The sequence below is a fragment of the Platalea leucorodia genome (assembly GCF_965183815.1).
Source record: "Platalea leucorodia genome assembly, chromosome: 1".
Taxonomy (NCBI): domain Eukaryota; kingdom Metazoa; phylum Chordata; class Aves; order Pelecaniformes; family Threskiornithidae; genus Platalea; species Platalea leucorodia.
In genome coordinates this window covers 148,366,905-148,390,962 of record NC_138823.1, presented here as the reverse complement: position 1 = coordinate 148,390,962, position 24,058 = coordinate 148,366,905, and the positions used below count along the sequence as shown (strand labels likewise).

The 24,058-nt window shown below is 38.7% G+C and overlaps 1 protein-coding gene across 4 annotated transcripts in view; it reads right to left on the bottom strand.

Moving 5' to 3' along the window:
• Nucleotides 1–482: 482 nt before the first annotated feature.
• MLLT10 (MLLT10 histone lysine methyltransferase DOT1L cofactor) overlaps nt 483–24,058 on the bottom strand; it is a 138,332-nt gene continuing 114,756 nt past the window's right edge. For 3 of the 4 annotated variants that reach the window (XM_082313039.1, XM_082313041.1, XM_082313042.1), the window contains 9 exons: nt 21,290–21,407; nt 19,876–19,948; nt 15,200–15,354; nt 13,136–13,324; nt 12,639–12,727; nt 12,152–12,513; nt 6,975–7,077; nt 5,994–6,206; nt 483–2,124 (listed from right to left, as the gene is read on the bottom strand). In XM_082313039.1, coding sequence (XP_082169165.1) covers nt 2,056–2,124; nt 5,994–6,206; nt 6,975–7,077; nt 12,152–12,513; nt 12,639–12,727; nt 13,136–13,324; nt 15,200–15,354; nt 19,876–19,948; nt 21,290–21,407 — 1,371 coding nt within the window. In that variant the 3' untranslated portion in view covers nt 483–2,055. The remainder of the gene's footprint in view (nt 2,125–5,993; nt 6,207–6,974; nt 7,078–12,151; nt 12,514–12,638; nt 12,728–13,135; nt 13,325–15,199; nt 15,355–19,875; nt 19,949–21,289; nt 21,408–24,058) is intronic. The other variant, XM_082313040.1, reaches the window with a different exon arrangement.

Sequence of the window (24,058 nt, the reverse complement as noted above, 5' to 3'; positions counted from 1 at the left end):
TAAGCAAAATTTCTGAAAAAACATTGAGCTGGTTTTACAGAAAATACAATACAAAAATTACAGCAACAACCGAAGGCCTCGACTGCCTTAGCACAGGCATGGCGTAGATAAAGAACCCATCCCATCTCCGCAGATCTCTCACCAGGCTATTTCAAAACGAAATTACAGCAACAGCTCACTCCTCCTCCTGCAATGCCACAGCAATTTCTCCTTCAAGGATGAGAGCAAAAACCTCTGACATCAGACTACGGCGCAGGGCTGCAACTGGACATTTACGTCCAGTAAGCAAACACATCCCTAGACAGTACTGCAGCTGCATCAGTCTCTCTTGGAAGTCAAAATTTACATGAGAAACATTTTAAAAAGATTGTTGTAATAAACGTTAGTGGCCATGTGCGATTGAAATCCTTCCTGTCCTGTGATATTAACAGAAATAGTCCGTTCTACGAGACTCAACTTCACACAAGCAGTATACAACTATAAACATTATTAAAGTTTATTAACAAAAGCTTTGCACGTTATCTTTTCATACACTTGGAATTTTACATCTAGTCAAAATAACAGCACATTTCCATCTTACCTTTTGTACAAATTGTTACAGAATATCCACCAGTGCGTTGAGTAAGTAAAATAAACCACTGGTTTACTTTTGTAAAGTATCTACAAAAGTGATTTGTGACATTTTTAAAAAATTCCCCAGAACATATAAAAATAAATTATTTTTACTTTTTCAATTAAATCTACTAATTAGAAATATTACAAATCAAAATATCAATGTTTTCTTATGAATTCTTCACAATACAAAACAGATTCACAAAACTTTATTTACAGAAATGAGGTAAGAACTGTGCAATGTTTAACTAAGAAACATATTGCAGAATTAACATGTTCTTCCAAGTAAGTACACAGTGGAGGTCTAATTACAGCTGGGTCTCTTCCTCTAATAATTCCCACCTTAATAGTGATTAGTGGTCATTACCCCCCTTGAAGCTATCCTTCGCCATACTGCATAGACTCACGCCATGAAATCAGCTGCTGTTGGAAGTGGTGTAACACAAGTTCACCCGTTTCAACCACTGGTAAATTATAGTGGGAAATACTAACTCACTTTTTTGGTAATTTATTAGTGAAAAGTGACCCAGGTAACAATCTGCCTGAGCTATCTACAGTGGTATAAACACCTCTAGTAAAGGCAGAACAACAAGGCTGCTGGTGCAACACAGAATATTCCCGCTGCTAACAAGGACGCGTCTAGTGCATGATCAGCTGTTTGCAGCCATTTCGACAAAATGGAGGTAGCAACAGGCACTTGGTTTCGGCCAAACACTACACATTCTTCTTCCAGTGTGGCCTTCTCATCTGGTAAGAAAACTTTGTCACGGGAACCAAACCGGTTCCTTTAAAAACCTCAGAACTCTAAAACCTACACCAAAATTAATAAACTTTGGATTCCATACTGTAAGTCTTACTCAGGAAAAACTCCCACTATATAACAACAGGAATTCAAAGGAATAAAAAGTTCAGAAGTGGATTCCCTTATGAGTCAGGTTTCAAAACAGGTGTGTAAAAAAGAAAGGACACACAGCAAGTCCAGGCTGCCATGACGAGCTTAGTCTAAAAGGATATATTGCAACTGCAGCAGCAGATCAGACTGGCTAGGGCTGGGGTGGGGTTTTAAAACTACTGCTCTGAAACCAAAGTAATGCCTGACTGCAGCCGGTCTGCTAGCCTTGCAATTTGTAAGATTAGGACTGAAGAGTCACGTATATGCTCTTCTATGGTTGAATTTGTACTTAGTACCATCGTATTGACAAAATAATTATGGTTTGCAGAGTTTTATCTACTTCACAGTCTGAAACGTTAAAAAGTACATCCATTTTAGTGCAACAAGAAAGCAAATGAAAGCCTACCAAAAATACCCTTATGGAAAACATTAACCTTTTGCTGTGCAGTAAGAGTTCCTTGTTGCATTTCTTCAATCTGCAGAAGGGAAAACTGCAGTTTGCAGCCAGGTGAAGTGCTATAACAGCAGGACATGCAGTTCTCAAGTATCATTCAAATGTCAACTCTTCTCTGATGCAACTGGTCCAGTTTTATCATTGAGCCTCTGTGTAAGAGAAAATACTTCTAAAAATCAGATTATAAAATACAGTGTTAAGTAAAATTAAATTCACACAAATGACAGAGCAGATGAGGTACATTTACTAGCACCATCTAAACAGTAACTTTTCCATTGTAAAGAATTGTACAATATATATTGTAGAATAAAAATATATATATTTATTCTACAATATATATTATACAATTCTTTACAATGGAAAAGTAGAATAAAAAGTGGGAAAGGAAAGAATAATTAAAGGAGTAAGGCCTACATTGACGCAACTCATACTAAGGCCACCACAGCTAGCATTAGAAAACACCAATTTTGCTTCTACTTTGGTTCCAACAAGACTTGCTGTTCCGGGCTGTTGGTCTCTCCGTAGAACCACATGATGGGCAAGACAAATACCAGGTGACCTCTGCTGCATTTTACCCACTGGAGAAGGAAATCTACACTGGGAATGAAAATCCAGGTTGATCCAAGCCTAGACCCACCATCAGTGAAGGAGGAGTTTGTATGTGAATTATTACAGGAGCTCGACCCCTACAAATCGATGGGCCCTGACGCCATCCACCCGAGGGTGTTGAGAGCTGGCTGATGTCATTGTGGGGCCGCTCTCTGTAATCTTTGAGAAGTCGTGAAGATCAGGGGATGTCCCAGAGGACTGGAGGAAGGCAAATGTTACCCCTATCTACAAGAAGGGCTCAAGGGAGGATGCAGGTAATTATAGGCCCATCAGTCTTACTTCAATCCCTGGGAAAGTCATGGAACGGATCCTCCTGCGAGCCATCACGAGTCAAATGAAGCACATGATTGGGAAAAGCCAACACGGCTTCACCAAGGGCAGATCGTGCCTGACAAATCTGGTGGCCTTCTATGATAAAGCGACCTGCTCAGCTGACATGGGGCGAGCAGTGGACATTGTCTACCTGGACTTCTCCAAGGCTTTCAATACGGTTCCCCACGGCCTCCTCCTGGAGAAATTGATGCGTTACGGCCCAGACAAGTGGTCTGTGCAGTGGGTGAGGAATTGGCTGACAGGCCACACCCAAAGGGGGGTGGTAAATGGCTCTTTTTCAAACTGGCAACCCGTCACAAGTGGGGTCCCCCAGGGATCGATATTGGGCCTAACGCTATTCAGTATCTTCATAAGTCATCTGGATAACGGGATCACGTGTAGCCTGGTGAAGTTCTCAGATAACACCGTATTGAGTGGGGAAGTAGACACTCTGGAAGGCAGAGCCACCCTGCAGGAAGATCTGGATAGGCTGGAAGAGTGGGCTAACAAGAAGCTTATGAAGTTTAACAAGGACAAGTGTAAGGTCTGGCGCCTGGGAAAACATAATCCAGGAGTGCAGCCCAGACTGGGATCCACCTGGCTGGAGAGCAGCTCCGTGGAAAGGGACCTGGGGGTGCTGGCGGAGAGGAAGCTCAACATGAGTGAACCGTGTCCCGCTGTGGCCAAGAAGGCCAATAGGATGCTGGGTTGTATCAAAAGAGGCATCACCAGTAGAGATAACGAAGTCATTATCTCACTCTACTCAGCGCTTGTCAGGCCACACCAGGAACACTGTGTACAGCTCTGGTCCCCGTTATACAAAAAAGATGTGGACAGGCTGGAGGGGGTCCAAAGGGGGGCCACCAAGATGCTCAAGGGTCTGGGGGGCCTGCCACGTGGGGATAGGCTGAGAGCGCTGGGCTTCTTCAGCCTTGAGAAAAGGAGGCTTAGAGGTGAGCTCATCACCATGTGCCAGTACTTAAAGGGGAGCTACAGAGAAGATGGAGACTCCCTTTTTACAAGGAGTCACATGGCAACGGGTACAAGTTCCTCCCAGGGAGATTCCAATTGGACATGAGAGGAAAATTTTTCACAATGAGAACAGTCAACCATTGCAATAATCTCCCCAGGGAAGTGCTTGACTCCGCTACGCTGGACACTTTTAAGACTCAGCTGGACAGGGTGCTGGGCCATCTCGTCCAGACTGTGCTCTTGCCTAGAAAGGTTGGACCAGATGATCCTTGAGGTCCCTTCCAACCTGGTATTCTATGATTCTACGATACACTTCTCCATCAGAATAGAAATACAATCTCCGTTTTGCCCCGTCACGATTATCTTTCTTTCATAAATTGCTACAAAGGCATTTCCTGCGAGTATTGAACGGGACTGAGCAAAAACCGCATCTCATTCACTGAGCATTCAGAAATCCTTCAAAACCTGTTCCAACTGGAAATGAAATTATAATAGTCAGCTTTTGGCAAATAGAGAATTTGTCAAAAATTCTTTTTGGATTAAAATAGTTCCACAATCCAATGCAATCTGTCTCAACTCTAACCTTTAAAAAAAAAATAAAAGCAATTTCAAAAGAAATTTATTTCTAAGGGTTTTGCTCGAAAGATGTTCTGAGATTTCCTGGAACTGTTTACAGCTAACTATTATAAATACAAAAACTAAAATTGTAACAGCATATTTTTAAAATATACTAGTGCTGCCCGGTCATGCTGTCCAAACCTAGTAATAGCCATTTCAAAAAATTCAAAATAAGGTCACATACAGAATAGTTTGTTCTGATGCAAACCACATATAGGGTCTCAATTCCATTTACTACTAATTTTTAGAAAATGAGGGGAGATAAATTCTAAACATACTAGAACAAATTGTGAACATTTGTAAATGAAGGCAAGGCACTGAGCAAACCCCTGTGATAGAGCTCTTCTGCCCTGACAGTCAGCGCCTGGGAAAGAACGTGATCTTACCGCAGTCCTGCAGTTTGCGGTACGGTTGCAACATCACAACAACGGACCAAACTGGAAAGTGACAATGACCATGCGCGAAGCTTAATAAAAGTAAACTCTTGTATTTTTTAATGGAAGGGAGCTGTTTACAGGAAAACTGTCTTGAAAATTCATCATTTATGTTTTGTGTCTCACCTTATGTTTGGGAAGTACCACAAAAGCCCAGCTGCCCGAGTCGTCCTCCACCACTGTGCCCCTAAAGGACCTGGAGGCTTTGGGGGTGGGGAGCGGAGAGGGGACGAATATCTAGCCCCAGACTCTGCTCGCCTGCTGTTGCAGACAAGCTTCCCTTTTTTCACTACCACTGCCACTTGATGTCTTCTCCAAAGAATACTAGAATTTTGTCTTCCTGCTCTACTCATCCTTCGTTTTTACCAGCTCCACATGCTCCTTCCCTTCATCCTCTCTTATCTTAATTGCATGACCCTTTGAGAATGAAGTCTATTCTCTGACTCCTTGAAGAAAGAATTCCTGTCTTGGGGATGGAGGTTACGGGCAAATGCTGAAGACAACGGAACATCTTTGCCAGAAAAATGTGTCTTGTTTCCTTATCTGTCTAGGAAGGGCTTTATTATTCTATCGAGCAAAGGAGTCGCTCAGCCTCACCTTCCCACGCCAGAACCAAGATACACATAGCCCATTCTCCTAATATGTATTTCACCTTCCCAGCAACGGGCTTCTGATCTCTCAAGTCATCAACTAATCTCTGCAGCTCCACAGTGCCTGAGGCCTGGCCAGGACAAACTCTTCATGTGAGGTGATAAAAGGAATGATCTACAAAACGGTAGACATAAAGTTGGGGAAGGAGGCGAGGTGAGGAGGACTAGGGCTGCAGTTGTAACTACAAGAGGAAGGCAAGGGTCACTGGATTGGTGTCCTGATCCAGGGAAGCAGGAGTGTGCAGCAGACAGGTTAGGTGTAAGTGACGACAAGTTCACAGACTTCTGAACCTCATTAAGTGCAGCTCAAGAAAAACAAAGAAAATAAAGAAAAAAATCCACCATCCTTGGGTTGTGAATACAGGCACATAACTTGCTTCTTATCTTTTAGTTACCTCATGGAGGCACTACACTGAAAATGAGGTGAGAAATATACTTACTGTCACCTTCTGAGCTGCGTTATCTCCATGAATTGTGAGGAACGGGTTGGTAGTAGCTGCATTAAGCGGTGATGCCTGTGTGCCTGAAAGTAAGTTGTTTATGGGTATCTGTGCTCCTCCAGTAATCTGCAATTGCTGTACTTCAGACTGATGGTGTTGGTGGTGGTGATGTTGTTGCTGTACTAATTGATACAAAAGGGCCTGATGCTGTTCCTTGAGTAATATGAGGGGAGGGAAGAGGGGAAAAAAAAAAAAAAAATCAAGAATTAGTTACTGAAAAATAGCTCCTCCCTGACTTCTTGCTTATCCAAATCTTCAGTCAGTGCAACCCTTAACCTAATCCCAGCTACTTTAGGTTGCACGAATGAAGTTCCACGAGACTGTGGGAAAGGGAAGAAAGTGCCTATAAAATTTCCTGAAATGAACAGCTCAGCAGAAGCTCAGCTAAGCCTGCTGGCTTCGTCAGGTCTCTATCAGAAGAAACATACCTGAGAAGAATATCAAACCATCTTTGTCAAAGTACTAAAACTACACAATTAACAATACAAATAGTTAAACCAGTTACCTAATGGCCTATATGAAAAGGCAGAGCAAAGACAGCTCACGAGATGATGCCCAAAAATCTTTTGCTAGAGTCCTAGTGAAATTGGAGAATAGCTTAGGATATTGATAGAATCCAGAATGGTCCCAAACTCTGCTGCCCACAGCTGATGCTGATAGAGATAAGCCACCGTGTCCACGTGGGACAAAATGGGACTGAAGGCACTAGGGAACGATTCTCCTAGCAATACACACAGCCCCGTAGCATCCTGTAATTTAGCATGACTATCATCCAAAAAGGTTGAAGCAACTGAAAAACTAAAAGATTATCAAAACTTGTAATACCAAGTTAAACACATTTCTAGTATTTGTATTAGGCTGAGTTTATCCATGCCTTAGAATACAATAGAAGAATAAATCACAATTAACTGGAAAACTTACTGATGTGAGCTGCTGGGTACTTAGTAATTGCTGAAATTGCTGGTGTTGTTGATGGAGTAGAAGTTGTCTCTGTTGGTCAGGAAGTAATCCTAGTCCCGAGGCACTGTAGGGTTTGACAGGGTAATACTGTAGTTTATATGAAAGTATGGGAACTTTTTACTTCAGCTTTCCATTGAAACAAAGAAAAGATGTATACAAGTAGACAGTTCCTATTTAGCATTTTGATTGCATACTGTCAAGTATTAAATAGTCTGTCTGTTCAGTTGCCTTTTTTGATACATACCTAGACATTACCACCACCACCCCCAGTCTCATTTATGCTAAGGAACAGCAACATCTTACCCGTAACGTACGTCTTCTATGTGCACATTATTTTAAACTCAGATAATAATTACCATTTCTACATTTTTTCAAATACTTTACACAGAAAGGCCAGATTTTGTACTGTAAGACAGCTCTTACCAACCTTTAATACTTATTTAACTAGCATTTACTTTACCTTGGTTTCCTTCTTATTCTCATCTTTTGCTGTATTCAAATCTATCACTATTGCCTATACCTCGTCTCTAATTTAGCAAACCCATTCAGCCTTGAAGTGGGCCAACTGATGCTGCCGTGGAATGAAGCAGGCTGCCTCTGCACTTGCCTACTGCTTAGTTCCCAGTCCCTGTTTTCATGCCTACCTAGCATTTTCTGCAGCTATTTAGGAAACTGGGCAGGGAACTGATCCAGCTGACAACTGGTCTGGAAATAAAGGGTTTCTTCAGCTATGCCAGTTCACTGCAAGACCAACAGCACGAACAAGGGTGGATTTTGGAACAGAAGACCAGGAAGACAGCTCGATTTACTCTTTCGGTACCGGTGTTAGCTTCTACTAGTTTAAAACACCCACTGAGTTATGAAGGTGTAGTTTCACAATAGGTTTACCCTGCTATTGAAAGGTTAAGTGTTGCCTCCCCTTGCACTAGCTCTTGCACAATGAGCTGCATCTGGTGGGAATGGAGCTGAAACCTAAGCCAATACAAAACACTGAAGCATCATCTGTTAATGTAGATGAGGTTATTGTGTGAATGCACAAGCACTAGTACCAGCAAGAAGCTGTGCGTAGGATACCAACAGAACAGGATTGCTAGTTGTGATTGGTAGTACGGAATTAAATTAACTTAAATCAGCCACAAATCCGCACAGTTAGGCTACAACCATTTAGCTCCTCAGGACGCAATATTTATCTTGCCTTTCTACAGTAGCTGGCATACTGTAGCCCGGCTCTGTGATCACCTTGACGTTTACTTTGTATTAACCAGCCAGCATGGAAATACCCATAGCATCACCATTCACTACTGCTGGGACAGGGCAGGCAACACAAACTTTGTTTCATACTTCACTGGATGGCCTCAGTGCTATGGGAAACACGTGCCGGGCTGCACTTGCTATTTCCCATCATCTACTTCACAACATCCATTACTATCATTTCTACCACTCTCCCGGTTCTCAAACCTCTTTTCCCTAGCCAAGAAGTCAATTCTACCGACCTTGTCCTGTGCAAGCCATTTTGCCTCTGATTATTCCTGCTGTACTGGTTTTTTTTCCTTGTATTATATCCTTTTCTGAAACTGCATAATCAGAACTGCACATAATATCCCAGGTGCACACACACCAGGGATTTAACGTGCCAGAACACAAAATGGATAACACCATTCTATTTATTCCCCAATAACTGCTAGCAATGTTTGTTTGATTGTTGATGAAAGCAGAGATGACACTTTACCTATCCAAGGAAACTCCTAGATTTTCCTCCTGAGCTACAACCAGAACAGTCAGGCCTAACATAAGCTAGAACTGTGAATATGTTTGACTTTTAAATGATGACACTCATCAATTAATTGAAATTCCTTCCAACAGCATTAAATTCAATTGTATCAAAAATATTTGCAACAACTGCAAAAAAAATAGGTACCTTCAGTTTGACTAATATTACCATCATTTCCTTCTTCTCTTTTTACTTCACTTTTTTCTGTATTCTTCTATACTGGAATCAATCTTCTCCACTGTTTTTTTCATTCTTCTATCCCATTCTTTCTTTTTTCCTACATCATGTTCTACCTTTGCACTCCTTTTTTCTGCTGTTGTTCTCCCTTCTCTTTATCCACTCTGTCGTCCTCTCTTGCTCTATATTGGCACTTGTAAGAAAATACCCTCAGCCAGTAGCTGAGATCTAAGCGTCTAGAAACAAAACCTAACTGCAGAAGACAAAACGCTGCAGCTCCCAAGCTTCCCAGAGGAGGCAGTTCACTGGATTTCACCACAGAGCTCTCACTAAACCAGATCAGCTTGGAATGTAAATTTAATCCTTTTTAGCTTCTCATTAAAAGGTATATGATCAGTCTGAAACTCTCCATCCTACAGTCTTCTCTGGTTGTGAGAATGTAAAGAAACAATCCTATCTTTTTCCTCAAATCACTTCATCTCCTGGTTCCTAGCAATCTGTATTAAGCCATCTTTTTCCCAGAAAAGGATCGAGCATTTTTCTCTGCCGAATGAATGTAGGATCTTTTACCTACAATTTGAAACTCTCTCCAACAGCAGTGTGCGGATCAGTGTTTTGTCACCTCCCTATGGCCCGCCGTCAAAGAGCTCATGTGAATAAGGACAACATGCATAAAGAAGTCTTCATGTATAGGTGAATAATCTAGCTATTTTTCACATGAATCTGTCCAAACAGAAGCTTGGGAAGTTACTGTAAGTAGCAACTTACAGGACCATCTGGGAAGTCTTTTATCTTCGAAAAATACAAAAGTTAGAAAGCAGCGCTGAGTTCTCATGTGACTTCCCATCACCTTGGGCATACTGGTTTGAGCCAGCTCCAAACTTGATCACCCCCGTGCACTCTAACCAGGTTCAGAGAGCTCGCAATAGCATGGTAGCAGACCTCCATGCCTGCCTGTGCTTGTTACCATTTAACCCTCCCACTTACGCAGTTCAAAGAGTAGCGATGCCTAAAGGAATTTGACATTAAAGAGTCAACTAGTTGCCACTGAAACAGCATTAAACTCAAGAGTGGCAGGAATAAACGGTTTCCCACATAGTTTCGGAACCAATAATCTCAACCAGTGGAAAATATTTTTTTTCTTTTTTTTTTTTTCTTCATTCAAAGTCATCCCAGAGCCTCTTCACAACTTAACTTCCAGTAACAGAAAAGTTTTTTCATCTTTTTCACTGAAGCATTTGTAATGGAAGAAACAGGAATGAGGAATGCATGTATCATTGCTAAAATCATATTAGCACTAATTAGCATTAGTGCTTGCTCAGCCTGAACTTTTTTCCTCTAAATATACACCTAGAAATACTGAAAACTCACAGAAAATGGGGGCAATTGTGAAACACCTCAAAAGGAAGGGGGCCCAGCAAATCATCTGGATGAGCTCAATAAAGCAGAGAATTGTGTGAAAAGTGCACTTTTAAATTTAAAATAAATATTAATTATTCAGGGAGCAGTTCAGAAAGAGATCATGCAAGAATAGGAATAGAAAAATGGAAATGCTGGCAGAGTTGTACATCATAAGCTTGTTGTAGCAGAAAACAGGGAATCGTCGGAGTATTCCAGACTATGCTAAAAGTTAGAATGAAAGCTAATGAACAGGATACTAGTTGCACTGTTCTGCATGAACTGGAGTAGTCTACTACTAGGCTACACACTCAAGAGCAGTAAAACAGGATACAAAAAAAAAAAAAAAAAAAGAACTTCTGCAATATAAAGAGTCAGAAATAAATAATCTGTCTATTAACAAAAACATATGAGGAAATAGCAGCACAACCAGTATATTTTGGCATTACCTGAAAGTGGAAAGCATTACACAACTGGTTAATATTATTGATTTTGTCTAGTATTTCTCACTCCTCCTCAGACTTTTGGGGAGAGTAACACAAAATTCTTGTGTTTTCAGCAGACCTCTGATACTCAATAAAGATAACAACTTTTCATGAAGAAAATGTCTTTTGTTTAACGTATGAAATGCTATGTTCATATACGATATAAACTAGGAAAAATATAACCTCCTCAGTAAAAATATGATAGCACATCAAAACAACAGGATACACTTGAAAGTATCAGGTTTTATGAGCCTATTGAAGCAATACCACACAATGATACTGTACACGAACATTCAGTAGCTGCCAAACACACAGTGAGGAAAGAAACTGGAAAAAGAAGCTACAAAACCAGGGATCCCTTGCATCATTCCAATCACATGCGCCTTTTTTGGTGGGTAATCCACCATAATCTCCAAAAATAAACTCTACTTAAAGACAAGTAATCCACTCCCTAATTTGCAGGCATTTCTTTCTACATAGAACCATAGCTCTCCTTCCTAAGTGAAGGACAATACAAAGAGTGGGGGGAAGGGGAGCGGGGAGAATGAGTTAGCCCAGGCTCTGCTCTATCCCAAAACACTTCCAGACCAAGCAGCCCATTCCCCTTCCTGGAAAGCAGCTGTCTCCTTTTGTTACCCATTTGCCTTGCAGCTCAAGCAGCAGCAGTTTACGCTACTAAGGATACCTGTTTTTTGGGGAAGGGCTGCTATGAATACTCAAACGTGAACCTTTTTATGCATTTAAAAATCCTTAGGGACACCACCTGAAAAAATAATTTTGTTGTCTTTGGAGTCACAGATGCAGAGAACTGAAGACACCATGCAACTGTATCACTACTCTGGTTAGTTATGCCTATTACATCTTTAATTACATGACTGTATACTGGTCTCCCCCTCCCCCCTTCTTACTGCAACAAATGGTAGCTTTTCCAGTGCTACTTTAATCATGGAAGAACAATTGGCAGGACAAAGAATATTGTTTTCTGAACTAAAAAAAAAAAAAAAAAAAAAAGAGCTGAAGCACATTTACATAATTACATTTGTGTGGGAATGTGACTTGAGTAAAAAACAGGAATAAATGGACACTAGGACTCCCAAAAGCTAAACAGAAAACATCTTTTCTTTAACTTGACTATTCGCGCTTCCATTAAATACCTTCTTACTTTCATTCGCAGATCAGAAGCAGAACCTAGTTTGACAATTACAGGCTAAAGAAGAAACAGTACCTTTTGAATAAAACAGGTAAAAAATACAGCTAAATTGAACAGCAGGCACTGTCAGGAAAAACAAAAATCAGCAAATTCTTACCTGTTGTTTAACGTGGTCGGCAGAGGATGCGTTGCATTGGGTGGCACAGTTGCATGAGTGAGAGGAGAAGGGTTCTGCGATATTGTTGCTGGGGTCTGAATTACCCCATTTAAAGCCCCTACAATTCCATTGATTGCCAGCTGGCTGGCTGGCAGTGCTCCAATTATTCCACCCACACCAGGCACTGCAGGAATGGTGGAGGTTACAGTCTGCATACCACTAGCTAGTGCCCCCACTGTCACACCATTGACCTGTTGAACTCCTGTGACTCCTGAGCCTTGCTGAGCTGGACTCTGCCCAGCAGGTGGTGGAGTGGAAAGAGCTGATGAACTGCTGGTGCTTTGTCCGCTGGAGGTTATCTCCTGGTGTAAAAACAAACAACAAAACCCCCTCAGCTGCATAAAATTTCACCTAACTGCACAATGCAAGGACTATGATGAGTTAACTTGTAACAAGTTTAAGTTTAGAAGAAGCAAATAAAAATTACCTGATTTAATACAGGAAGAGAATTGTCTGGTAAAAAACTGTTCCCCAGATGAGGGCTTTTACTGCTGTTCAAGGAATCAGTGCTAGGTGCTAAAGTAATTATTTCAAAAAACACAGAGTAGTTAAATTTCTGTAACATGTCAAAAAAGATTCAGAATAATTACTTCAAAATAACGTGAAAGGTAAACATAGAAAATGTAAAGTCAACCTTAAAATCATTGCTGAATACTAAAAGATTAACTAAATAACTGGTGAATCAATAGATTCAAACAGATGTGCTCCAGACTGAAGAAGAAAAGAAACTGCACTGGAACAAGTAGTAATGGTTCATATAAATCTTCCAATTGACTTTTAAACATTTAAACACACAAATAAATACTTAAGTCTTTATTCATCCTACATGTATATGCATCTCCCATCAATGGCATACATGGATGAAATAGATCTTTCCTATAAATACGTGTTCGAATTACTTTGACACTTTAATACTCTACTTACCTGCTTGTACGGGAAAGGCATGTACTTGATGAGAAGGGCTAGGATTTGAAGTTATTGTTGGAAAGGGCACCGAAAGCTGCGCATTGAGTAGCTGAAGCCGCTCCTTCTTAGCAGTCAGATTCTTTATCTGTTCTTCTAACCGCCTATTTTCAACCTGAAGTTGGTGTAATGATTTAAGCATTCCTAAAACTAAGGTAAAAATGCATTTGTTATCTTTCGCAACCACATTCAAAGAATGAAGAACATCTTCATTTTTTTAATTTCTGTATTACAATTTAAGACTAGCCTTAAGTCATATGTGAAAATATAAATAAAATTATTACGGGGAGACACATTACAGAAATTTGACTTTAAGTGGAAAGGTTTAGGATCAATTTTGTGTAATTTGAAGTGCAGAAAAAAGTACGTAGCATGTGATAGTAATTTTGCAATATATCTACACCCTGGGTTAAATACAGATGAAGTCGCATCATTAGGGCTGACATTCCTTTTAAGCGAACAGCAGTAAATGATAACTTATCCCCAAACGAGAATATAAAAATATTATTTTAGTAGCACAGGTTAATTGCATAGTTGGGAAAAATCTATTTCAGCTGCAGTATTAGAAATTTTAAACGTTATCAAAACAGAGCAAGTTTGACAAATACGCATTCAACTAACAATACAGCCAACCAACATTATTTATATACAAACAAGCAAGTTTGTGAAAAGGGAAGTTTTCTGCTTTAATGCCCTGTACAGTGAATCACAAACTTCCAGAAACAATGAAAAAATTGTCACCCAACGTGAAGTTATCATGACACACCTTGTGAGCAGGAGCTCTCATTTGCTTTGAGCGGCGATCTACAAATCACCCAGCAGGGAGCACTGTGTGAGCACTGCAGTTACCACCCCTTTTTTTGCAGAAAAAGGGCATCATCTTCTGTACTAACCTGATTTTTACCAAGCACGGTTTTCTCAAACTCCGATTTGGTTTCAGAACTTGGATTTCCCAACTAGTACTAGAGTGTGACTGTAAAGCCACAGGGATAGCCATTTTTTTTTTTTTAATTCTAAATTGTATTTGTTTAACATGACCTCTGGGCCTACTACAGACATAAGTCTACTGGTATAGGCACATCTGGTCATTTCCCAAGGATTTAGCTTTTATCCCTCCTCTTCAAGAACATACAAAGGAACCCTCAGTGAGCCCAAATGAGATGCAATAAGACTTAGCTAAACCTGTCCTCCAGCTATCATGTTTAAAGGATTATCCCTGCATGAATTTCCTCACAATTAGCATTTTTGTCAGGATACCATTCATAAAAATACCAACTAGATACCACTTTACACTACCAACAAGAATAATATGTTCAATAAAATATACCACAAACCCTAACCTGGTATTAAAAAAATTTTTTTTAAAATGTATTCAGTCATTGTCTTTGATACTGATATATTGTTGAATATGGAGATCCAAAGTGATCTACTCATCACTTATGCTTTTAACGTATTCATTCTTGGACTATTCCACTCTATTAAACATAACTTAAGAAAATAATTATTTGCTTGCTTTGAGAATTTCACGAGAAATGCAGAACATAATAAAAATACAGAAAGTCCAGTAAGACACCTGCCTCACATGTGTAAACATTTTTTTTAAAACAGCAACAGAAGTAGACAGAATTAAAAAATGACAAATATAACAATAAAAAATTATTATGCCAATTTATATCACACAATATAAAGCGAACTGGGGAACTGTGCTGTACTATTTACAGTAGTGGATCTAAGAGTCCAGAATTAATTTCCAAACTCTGCAACCAACCAGGTGGATCTGCAAGTCACTTCCTCTTGCCTGACACAATTTCCCCATCCATAAAAATGTAGATAATTATAGAGAACTCTTGTAATCTACTGAAGCCATGTGCTGCATTAAGAGCTATGTTACAATTCCACACTACAGTTATATTTCTATTCACAGTAGAAGATAAGGTTTTTTTAAAATTCTTGGACAAGCGCTGAATGGCAGTTCTGAATAACACAGTTAACAAAAGCAGTAATAAACAGAATGTGAGTACTTACTGTCACTAGGGGTGCCTTGCTCTAATAAAAACTGCTGTCCTTCACTCCATTGCCTCTCCAGAAGCTGTTCTATGCTGGCTGCTACTGGAGGCAAATTTTCCCCACAACTGTTCCCTGACGGATCATAGCGAATCTGCAAGCTGCTTACAGGGGATCTGTTGAAAATATTGCGATTTATTGTTTAAAGAAAAGGATGGAAGGGAATGTATTAGTAAAAGGCTGTTGAAGTTTCTTACCTTTTATCAGCCCTTAGCACCTACATAGCTTACAGTTCCAAGACTAAGTTAATTCATCAAAATCACTAAGAACTCCTGGTTCTCACTGCCAAGGCTTTTATAAAAAAAAAGATGTAATATTTTACAGCTTGAGAATTTATACTGAGAAAGCACATAACCTCTTCTTCCATGCAGACTAACATAATACCTAACTGACAAACAGCATTATATTAAATTATACAACACATACTTCTACAGCAGGAAACCATGGTATATGGATACACAGAGCACCTGTCTTCTAAAAAAAAAAAAAAAAAAAAAGAAAATCTTCAAACCTTTCCCAGACAAAACTGGGAAAAAAAACTCCAACGTATTAAAATCAGCACGGTAATGGTACTTCCACATAGAAAGGCCATATATAATTCCACTGCCTAACTTGTTCTAAAAAGAATCGTGTAAAACCAGATTTTTGAGGGACTATGTGAAAATATTATTTCACAAGGGATGCAATGAAAGTTAAAGTTATCCTCTGCTTGTCCTGTGCACACTTAATATACTTCCTTTTTTACTCAGGATCACACATAGTTCAAAGAATAATCCCTCTGCCACATCTCTTCTCATTCAGGAGAAAATTAAATATTCAGCACACAGCCACTAAGAAAGCTGAGTACCCGTCACGTCCTATGAGAAGATGACTTCTGCATTGGATGGGGCAAAATTTAAGCTGTGAGCAAAACCAGATGCTCAGTGTATTTCTGACTCGGGATTCTGGCCTCCGGTATGCATGGTCCCACTCCTCATACAGGACCAACACCAAAGCCCACTAAAAGTTGGCTGGTGCTTTTGGTTGGTTGGTTGGTTGTTGGATTTTTTTAAATCAACTCCAGTGAGCTCAGATTCAGATTCTTATATATTAGTTATCACTGTAAGTAATAACTATTGGTGCCATCACAGGATCACAGCCGTACTATCCTACATGCAGTGCAAACTTACCAACAAGACCACCATAGTCCCAGTACAGGACAACATATAGGGCTCAGGAAATCAGTGTGTTAATTATGATTAGTGTAATAAGCAGTGGTCACAGCACATTAGCTACCTAATGACTGTCAAGCATTTTGCAGGCACCGGAGCAAAGCGATTTTTACGAGAAAAGGTTTTAAGTAGGTGACTTAAGAGCTCTGTAAGTATTTATAAATAATTCCTCTTTTGCATACAGGATGAAAGAAGAAAAACACTTGTTAAAACAAAAAGCCCTGGTGAATGGGTAACCAAGGTAGTGTTTTTTGACAAGAGATGACAACTCAGCAGTACTTAACAGTTCAGCACAGACATGGCAAAAACAGCCTTAAAACTAGTTGTTTACACGATGTGCTGAAGTGATAAGAAGGAAGGTTTATGCGGAAACATTCTGAACAGATGTACTACACTCCACACAAACAACACACTCTAAAAAAAAAAAAAAAAAAGAAAAAAGAAAAAACAACCAACCAAAACCAGAAAACAAATACAGAAAACCACCACACAACCCCCCCAACTTCTTTCTCTGTATGCATGCTTTTGAAGGGCGCATAACACTACTCTAACAGATTGCACCATTTGAATTATAAATCACCAACAAAATTCTTGTTGGGCTTAGGACTGTTTCCTATCAATTTCACAAAGGTAGAAACAAAGCAGCACATGACTGTATAACCTCTGCAATCCTTCACTGGAAGCCTGCACAGAAGGAGAAAAAAAAATAAAATCTAGATTTCCGTGTATCGTAACGTTAGTCAATCCATCCTCTTCCAGCTGAACCCCTACCTCATCCACTAGACGTGATACAGCTGCTGCATACTAGGGTTGAATCCCTGTTTCAAATAGTATTTGACCATAGTTTCCGATAGGACCATAAATGTGCTGTATGCGCAGGTCCGATGCTGTCACCGAGATGGGAATCCCTTGTTTCATACCTTACTTATTTTCACAACTGTTTTTTGTTTAAGTTTGGGGTACAGTTATTCATACTCTCATAGTATTAATTGTAAGCAATACTGAATTTACATATAGGCATACATATTTCAATGCAGGTATTACATACCACATTTTTAAATCTAAGGTTAAGCACGGGGTAAAAAAAGTTTGAGTGCTACCTTGGGAAAAGCAGCAATTCCTTTGCAAAATGGAAACAGCTCACGTACACCAAGTGTATTTATATTTCTCAAGTATATTAAAACTTTAAATATGTCAGCTTAGACATAAAACGCTGTGGTTATATAGGGGTACAAAGATAGAACAATATGAATTTGAAATGACCATACAGCTCATGAGTCACATACGTCTTTTGAAAAGAGCTGCAAATCGGCTGCATCACCAACAGCAAACAATTGTTTCTGCAAGTGTTTTTATTTTAAGCAACTATTTGAAAATTACATGGTTCCTTCAGAGAAGTATGTTATTTATGAATCTCATAAGCTTCAAAGGGAAGTGAGTCAGAACTTGCAGAAAAATAATTTTAATAGATAAAGCAGGTAACACTCAAGAGTTGCAAAGTCTTCAGATAACAGATTTCTGAAGTTAGCTTTTTATTCACTATAAACCATATTTTAAGTAATCGGAGTTATTTATTTAACTGGGGAAGGTGGAAAGTTACCTACACATTTTAGAAACATCGACATACGTGTGATCTTTCTTATCACACAAATCAGGGGTGAAATTTGCTGATTACTGAACTTCATGGGTAAATTTTTTCCATGCTAGGTATTTCAGACTAAGTTTTTCCATCTTTCAATTCTGGAACTACAGCAGTGATTTCTTCCCCTCCTGCTCCCCCCCCCCCCCCCCCTTTTTTTTGGCTTATGTTTGAACAACTCTGCTGCCTAGCAAAAGCTCTTTGCAAAGTGATACAGCTTCCACACGCTGAAGGAAGCTCTGCAATTGTGGACTGAGGTGGCCTTTGTGTCATACAGTTCTCCTTTGCTATCCCCACCAAAACCAGGTGAAATGTGACCATGTTGTAAGTGCTGGACTGTATATACACTGAACATACATTCCATAGAAGCATCATATTTAAGAAGTTTAGCTTCCCAAATATTCTACCTAAAGACAGCCTGAACACAACTATGGCCTACTGCAGATCGTACAAAGACCAGGCCTTTGCATATTAACTAAGAAGGCATTAAAACCTTCTAAATTAGCACAACACATATGCATAAGAGGACTACTTAATATATAATCAAAAGTTCCAGAATTTCCTAGTTGTTGAGCATTTCCCTTTGCAAAAGTCTCTTAACTTACTTGTCTGTATATATACAGACATGTTCCTTATTTATATAAAGATTTATATGCTAATGTAAATATAGGTATTTATACTGAGAACACAGTCTAAACTAATCTGTAAATTCTCTATTTATTGTTTTAGAAGCAACACGTATTGGAAAGCTTAAAAGCCATTCATGACTAGGTAATAACACCTAAGTATTCTAATGGATATTCTCACCCATTCAACAAGAAGTCTTTTGATTAATTAAGGAATATAGTACAAGATCAACAACAGCAGGCATGTACATTAAATTATCTAATTTGGAGATATTTATTATAAATTACTGTAATAAACACACACTGTAACAATCAAATTCATTGTGTTCTGTGTAACGACCATTTTTTAGCTATGCTAAAATCCTTTTCAAGATAAGTCCCTAAGTAAAAAAAAAAAAAAAAAGTAATAACGCTATAAAATCTAATTCATATAGGATCCCGTATGGAAAATAATGCCCTTTAAAAACAAAGATTCACTTAAAATACACAGAAAATATTACTGAAGTATTTAAAACACAATATTGAAATTTTAAAAGCAAGTATTTTAAAACAAAATAATGTGACACAATTCCAGCATAATTCTTATGTCAAACTTCTCTAGTAGAGGTGAATTGCAGCAGAAGAAAAAAAGTACTTTTTTTTTTTCCCCACAGAGAATTGTTGCATATTTTGAAGTGGTGAGGGAAAGGTAAGAAAATATCTGTTCGAAATTTTTACTGATATTTAACTGCTCTGACCATCTTATTCCTGTGTTTGTTGTAGTCTTTAAGCCTAAGGGATTTTGGAATTTTTGCAAATATGACTAAAAATATTATTTTGGTAACAAATCTGAGGAGATAAGTAGTACATGTGGATTAAATGATAGATAAATCCCTCTAAAGAAATTCTCCATTTCTTAAGTAAAGTCCTTCATTTGTAAACCTAATTTCAGTTGCTACAGAAGTAAATTTCAGCACATCTTTAGCTATCTGGGCATATTAGGGGGTTTTTTTTAGATGGATATATCTATATAAAAATAAATGTATGTATACACGTGTGTATATATACATACATATATACAGGCTTTTAAAACACTCATGTATTACTAGTAAAAAGACAGTGAAGTTTCCAAATCTTAAAACATTTCCTCTGCCTGCACTCTCCAATGTAAATAACACTTACCGTGGTGAGAGACTTCCTCTGGGTGAACCTCCTCTGCCAACAAGGCTTCGGCTATTATCTCCGAGATCTTGATCTGCAGTGTAAATATTTCACAGCTGATAAATCGACTCTTCTTAGATAAGAGTTTTAAAGCTGATGTAGATATTTTAAAAATACCTTAAATCTCAACTTCTATCTGTAGGTACTGCTGAAGAGTGAATACGTAACTAGTTTAAGATTGCTGAACTGTAGCATGTAAGGTGTTGTCCTTACACATTTCTGAGGCTGTACCAGGCCATGGATTATGTTCACTTCTTTCATTCCTTTCAGTTTTACAGCACAGAAGCGTGGTTTGCATTTGCAGTACCCTCCCCTCAGCCACTTTTAATTTCTACGGTGAAAGTAATGAATCACAGCTGTGGACAGCTAATCTGTATGCTTATCACAGCAAATCCTGATGCTCTGTATTTTTTTAACACTTTGTGTCCCAAAACAACTCATAAAATATATAACGTATTAAACTTACTGCTGCCGTCTAACAAGCAGACATTATTCTGCAAATTTACTGAAAACTTTATGAAAGTGTGTAATTCACTAATTCCTATTTATAAGCAGAAGCATAGGAAAGTCCCTTGCTAAAAATGCAGTAAAACAAACAAAAAAGGCCTCATTAAATATACGAAAACGTTTTGCTTGGAAGGACTCAAAAGGGTTATTTTCCCTATGGCCTCTCAATAAAATAACCCTATCTGCCCCCTTCAAGGTTGCCCTCCCCCTATTCTGAGTCAAGCGACCTCCGACCTCTCGGAGGGCAAAGACATGACTGATCCATTCTTGGTAAACTGCTAAACTCATTCCCTGCCCCCAAACAGGCATGACTACTACGACATGTCAACAAATCCTTACGGAGGGAATGAAACAAAGCAAAGCCAGCGGCTCATTAAAACTGTAGAGGAGAGCCAACGGTACAAAATGCCAATCGGTAAATATTCACAAGATTATTAAACGCTGCAGAAGTTCTCTAACGGGATCCCTTTCACACGAAGTTGTATGTAATGCAATTTCATGAATTATGCAAATAAAGGTTTAAACTATTCACGACAAAACCCAGAGCTGTGTTACTCTGGTTGCAAAGAGCTCCGAACTGAACACATCAATCACAGAAGTCACAGGAGACATTGTTGCATTCCTGCCTGCTGATGGCTCTGCTTAAACATTTACATTTCAGACACTAAAAAAAAAAGGGGGGGGGGGGAGAAGAAAAACCGTGCTGTTCTGCCGGACAACTGAGAATTCACTTCCAACACACAACAACTTTCTACAAACATTTAATAACCAAATGTTGAGCAGAGTTCAAAAATAAAATTCAACAATCTTTTTTAAAATACTGAAGTCCGTAAAGTTGCACATTTGTCAGCAGCAGCAGGGAGCTTACCTGCCTGGCTGTTTTCAGACTGAGCTATAAGTGCTGCCATTGCTGAATTTGGGTTCAGCCTATTGCCGTACATGTGGGATGGAGGCAGACTGAGAGAAGATCCAGGTAGGGTGCTTGCCTGCAAGAAACCAGTTAAAACTTGAATCCTTTTTTTTGAAAGGGGGAGAAATGCTACATATATTTTAAAGAAGCCTTCCTAATGCACAATTATTAATTTTTTAAAGTTGCATGTTTTTTAAAAACGGAATGTATTTAAAAGAAAAAATATTATTTTCCATTTGTGAATACAGAAATAGAATTGCAGTACTTTGAAAATATATCAGGTTTTAAAGTGTGTTTTACTTGTCGTTGGCAAGATCTGTTAATAAAAAATCCCTCTAATAAAAATATTACTGCAGCAAATATTAAAAATACCTAAATTACATTTTAAAACAACCACCATGTAGCAGGATGGGTAGACTTCCTTGCGATCCTGAAGTATGCACTCAATGCTAGGACTTAGTAGCATGGCGACCATGTGGTTATCCTACTAATTATTTAATCTTATTAAACCATTTACAAAATAAGGGCAGGTAGACAACAGATGTCTCACAAATGCTTGGGTTCCTTACATCACAAGCCGGCTGTGGAGGTCAAAAGGTCCAACTTTCAGCTCTATAGTTTAACTACACAGAGCCATATTTCCTTTGCTCGACTCGGTCATTAGTAAAACCTGCACACTATTTTGTTACTTCCTATTTTGATAGACTTGGAAGCCTGGTGTTTTTTTGTTTTGTTTTGTTTTTATTTTAAAGAATGCAAACAGCCATTACAAGTATGTTTTCTATACAATAGGGGGCTCGCCGAATCACAGCTTTGCCCTGACCCCATATAAGGAACTGTATTTTTGGCAGTTGGCCAGCTCTACTTATTGAAGAGCTCCCAAAGTTTGTGTTCATTCATGTTGCTAACCACAATTCTGAAGGTCTCTGCTGGGACTTGTGCCAAACAAGCGAAAATGAACCCTTAAACAGATGAAGCTAAGAAGGCTGGCCAAAATCTTGCATAATCCAATGCAATAAAAATACCTTCTTCCTTGGCTGCTTATGCTTTTTGCCTTTCGAAGAAAAGATTTGTGTCAAATGCTGAGTTGCAGAGACAGGCAATCAAAGAAAAAAAAGGCACAGCTGCTTATTAAAAAGGCATTTTCCTACCTGATATAAAAATTATTTCAGAACAAAGAAAAGGGGGGGGGGGGGGGGAGATACACAACCTGTGTGATCACTGGTTTTAAAATTAATCTTTTAAGAAAATGTAAACAACCTTTATAAAGGAAACTTTTTTTGAAAAACAAAAAAAAGAAGGTGAACAGTAAGGAACTCAATTTGTGGGACATTTTGACATGTATAACTGCACACAAGAGACAGGGGAAACATACTGGTTATTACAGCAAAATATTACAGAGTATAAACTATGTCTCTGGAAAGAATCACACACTACCATTAAGTTTTGGCTTTCAGCCAACATATTAAACTTGATGAATGGACTTTTATGAATTCACACAACTGTTTTCAATGATGCTTTATTTACTATATATTGGTGAGAAATTGTGCCTGATACTTACATTCTTCTACTGTCACAAAGTTAGAAAAAGCCACAAATAATTACTTACAATGATCACAGTTTTTTCACTTTTCAGTTTAAAGGTATGGGCAAGATTGCTAGACACGGAACCACAGTTTCACTTCAAATCTGGCTGTTATGTATTTTTTTAAAAGAATTGCATGTCTTCAGTAGAATTAATCTGAATTAGTTGTACATCTTAAAAATAATGCAGGCATTTCCACCTACCCAGCTATGACAGCTTCCAGAAATAGTACTGTGACACTTACTGATGAAGGCAGCAATACTGCACAGCTCCTGCTATTTTTCTTAAGAAACGCCTATAGCATGATTCCAACTCAACTATTATTGTTCACTAGCAACCTTCAGCTGTTCTCCTCTCAAAAACAAAACAAACTTCAAAAACAATGCAGTTTTTTGTCAAATTCTTTCACTGAATAAACCTTACAGAATGGAGTATTACAAGATTCAACCATTATTTGCCTCCACATCCAAGAGACAAGATGAGCAAAATAAAAATCTATATATACATTATCAAATAAATTTGTTGAGCTTATGAATTCTACTAATATTTTTGTTGGTTTGGGGTTTTTTGGGTTTTTTGTGTGTGTGTGTGTGTGGTTTTTTTTTTAAACTACAAACACCAGGTCTTATTTCTGTTTAGTTTTAGAATATTTCTATAAAAGATTTCTCTGAATTTTAGTAAGCTTACTGCTCACATTTTGCACAGAAGCTGCTATACATGCTCTCACTCTGTGTAATTCACTGCAAGGCTGCTTAAAACTGGGCAATAGCAACTATATATTAATTTAGGATGGCAGGGCAGCTATAATCAGCAAGGAGAATACATGTTTATTGGACTGAAACATGCCCAAATAGCCTTAAGAACTTTCTAAAAGTATCTAAGTATCGTGAAAGGAGTTGCTAAAGTCTGTTGAGTAACCATCACATCACAAAACAAAAGACATCAAAGGAATTAAACAATGTTTGCTGAGTGGGTTGATATAACAGATCAAAAGACTTAGCATGATTTAAACAATATCCAAGAACTTGAGTTTTTTTCACAAGTGGTGGTTCACCCTAAACTTAACAGGGGCTAAGGTGTCCTACAACAAGTTGGAACTACAAAAGTTCTAGCGCCATCATGTATCCTATGCAACTCTCAAA